The sequence below is a fragment of the Crocuta crocuta genome, unplaced genomic scaffold, assembly GCF_008692635.1.
Source record: "Crocuta crocuta isolate KB4526 unplaced genomic scaffold, BGI_CrCroc_1.0 scaffold41, whole genome shotgun sequence".
NCBI lineage: Eukaryota > Metazoa > Chordata > Mammalia > Carnivora > Hyaenidae > Crocuta > Crocuta crocuta.
The window spans coordinates 19,690,502-19,692,051 of record NW_027529428.1 but is presented as its reverse complement, the minus strand read 5'-3'; the positions used below and the strand labels follow the sequence as shown (position 1 = coordinate 19,692,051).

Genomic DNA, 1,550 nt, shown 5'->3' with positions numbered 1-1,550 from the left:
CGGGACAGACGAGCCACACTACAGTGAGTGCTGCGGGGGGCGGGGGGGCGCCCGGGATGATGGTGCAGTGCGGCCACCCCGAGGCAGGGCCTGCTACTGAAGGCCGGCCTGGGTCCCGCCTGGTGTCCCGAGCCCTGGTCTCACACAGACCTCGGGTCAGACGGCACCTGAGCAGAGAGTGGCCGCGGGCACAGCGCTGCCCCAAGGCCAGAGTGTGCGCTGAGGGCTGGTGGGGGGAGTCCGCGCCAGGCCTGCGCAGGGACCGAGCCCCGGGCAGCACGCTTCTCAGTGGGGACGGTCCTGTGCGTCCGTGTGCCCCTCAGCTGTGCCGCGCTCTCCTTTCCAGTGGAAATCTGGAGAAAACACCTGGAAGCCTACAGTCGGTGTGCCCTGGAGCTGGAGGACTCACTAGAGGCTTCGACCTCGCAGATGATGAACCTGAACCTGTAGGAAGACTTCATGGGGTGCGCTGGGGATTTGGGGTGCGGAGGGGGTTGTGGAAGACTTTGGGGCCTTCTCAGTTCCTCGTTGACCTGATGTATTCTGTGTGGCTGTTTAATTGGGAGGCGAAGCTGAGCTGTGCACCCGGGGACCGGGCACTCGGGTGTGCCAGTGGGGGCCTTTCCAGAAGTTCTGGAGTTGCGGCTTCGGGTCTGTGAGCACATGGAGTCTGGAAAGACCGTGTGCTGCTCGGAGTCCTGTGCTGTGAAGGAGCCCCTCTGATGCAGCGGAGCTGAGCTGAGCCATGTTCGTCCGTGCGAGGTCGTGGCCGCTGACCGGCACGGCCGCAGGGGAGCATCCAGGCGGGCAGCGCCAGTCAGAGGCAGGGGCTTTCTGGGGACCTGGCTTTTTGACTGGAAGATTTGGGGATACTTGGAGGATTTGCTACAGATGAGCCTCGGAGGGAAAATTGGTTCTTTAACCTGTGATCTTTTGACATGAATTACTCCTTTTTGTCTTTATTTTTCCAAGAAGCAATGTATATGGAGGTTCCTAAATTTCAGTTTTGATGATCTACAGCTCCTTTCTGTCTCTGGTTAATGAACCTGTTGTGAATGTGGGTTCTGGCTGGGAGGCCAGCAGGGTATCGCCCTCATGCTCTCTTGCAGGAGGGCATATTTATTTGGAATAAAGAGCGATGATTTAAGACCCCTGTGCCTCTGGCCGTTCAAGCTTGTGCGGCTCCTGCGGCCGGGCCCGAGCCCCGCGGTGCTGCTGTTCGAATGGCAGGGCCGGGTTTGCCTCTCCGCTGCCACACAGCAGGCGGCACAGGCATGGCAGGGCTTCGCCGTCTGGTGCTCAGCTTAGCCCCGGGCCGGCCGCCTGGGCTTTGCAGGTGCCTTTAGGGGAGGTCCGTCACATCAGACGCTGCGCCTAAGAGGCGGTGGCCTGTGGTGAGCACACCAGAGCGAGTGGGGTCAGAAATGGCATGTGGTGTGGACGGGGTGGTGTGTGTGCCAGACACCAGTCTGTCCTGTCGTTTGGACGCTTGCCATTCCTAGCGTGCCTGCTCTCTGTTCTCGTCCTGAGCTGTTTCACCGGGAGCTCAG

At 60.8% G+C, this 1,550-nt stretch overlaps 1 protein-coding gene across 1 annotated transcript in view; it reads left to right on the top strand.

Annotated features, from left to right (window-relative positions):
• SECISBP2 (SECIS binding protein 2) overlaps window positions 1–1,308 on the top strand; it is a 41,300-nt gene extending 39,992 nt beyond the window's left edge. The window contains exon 17 of the mRNA XM_077759333.1: window positions 1,174–1,308. Coding sequence (XP_077615459.1) covers window positions 1,174–1,308 — 135 coding nt within the window. The remainder of the gene's footprint in view (window positions 1–1,173) is intronic.
• Window positions 1,309–1,550: the final 242 nt, after the last annotated feature.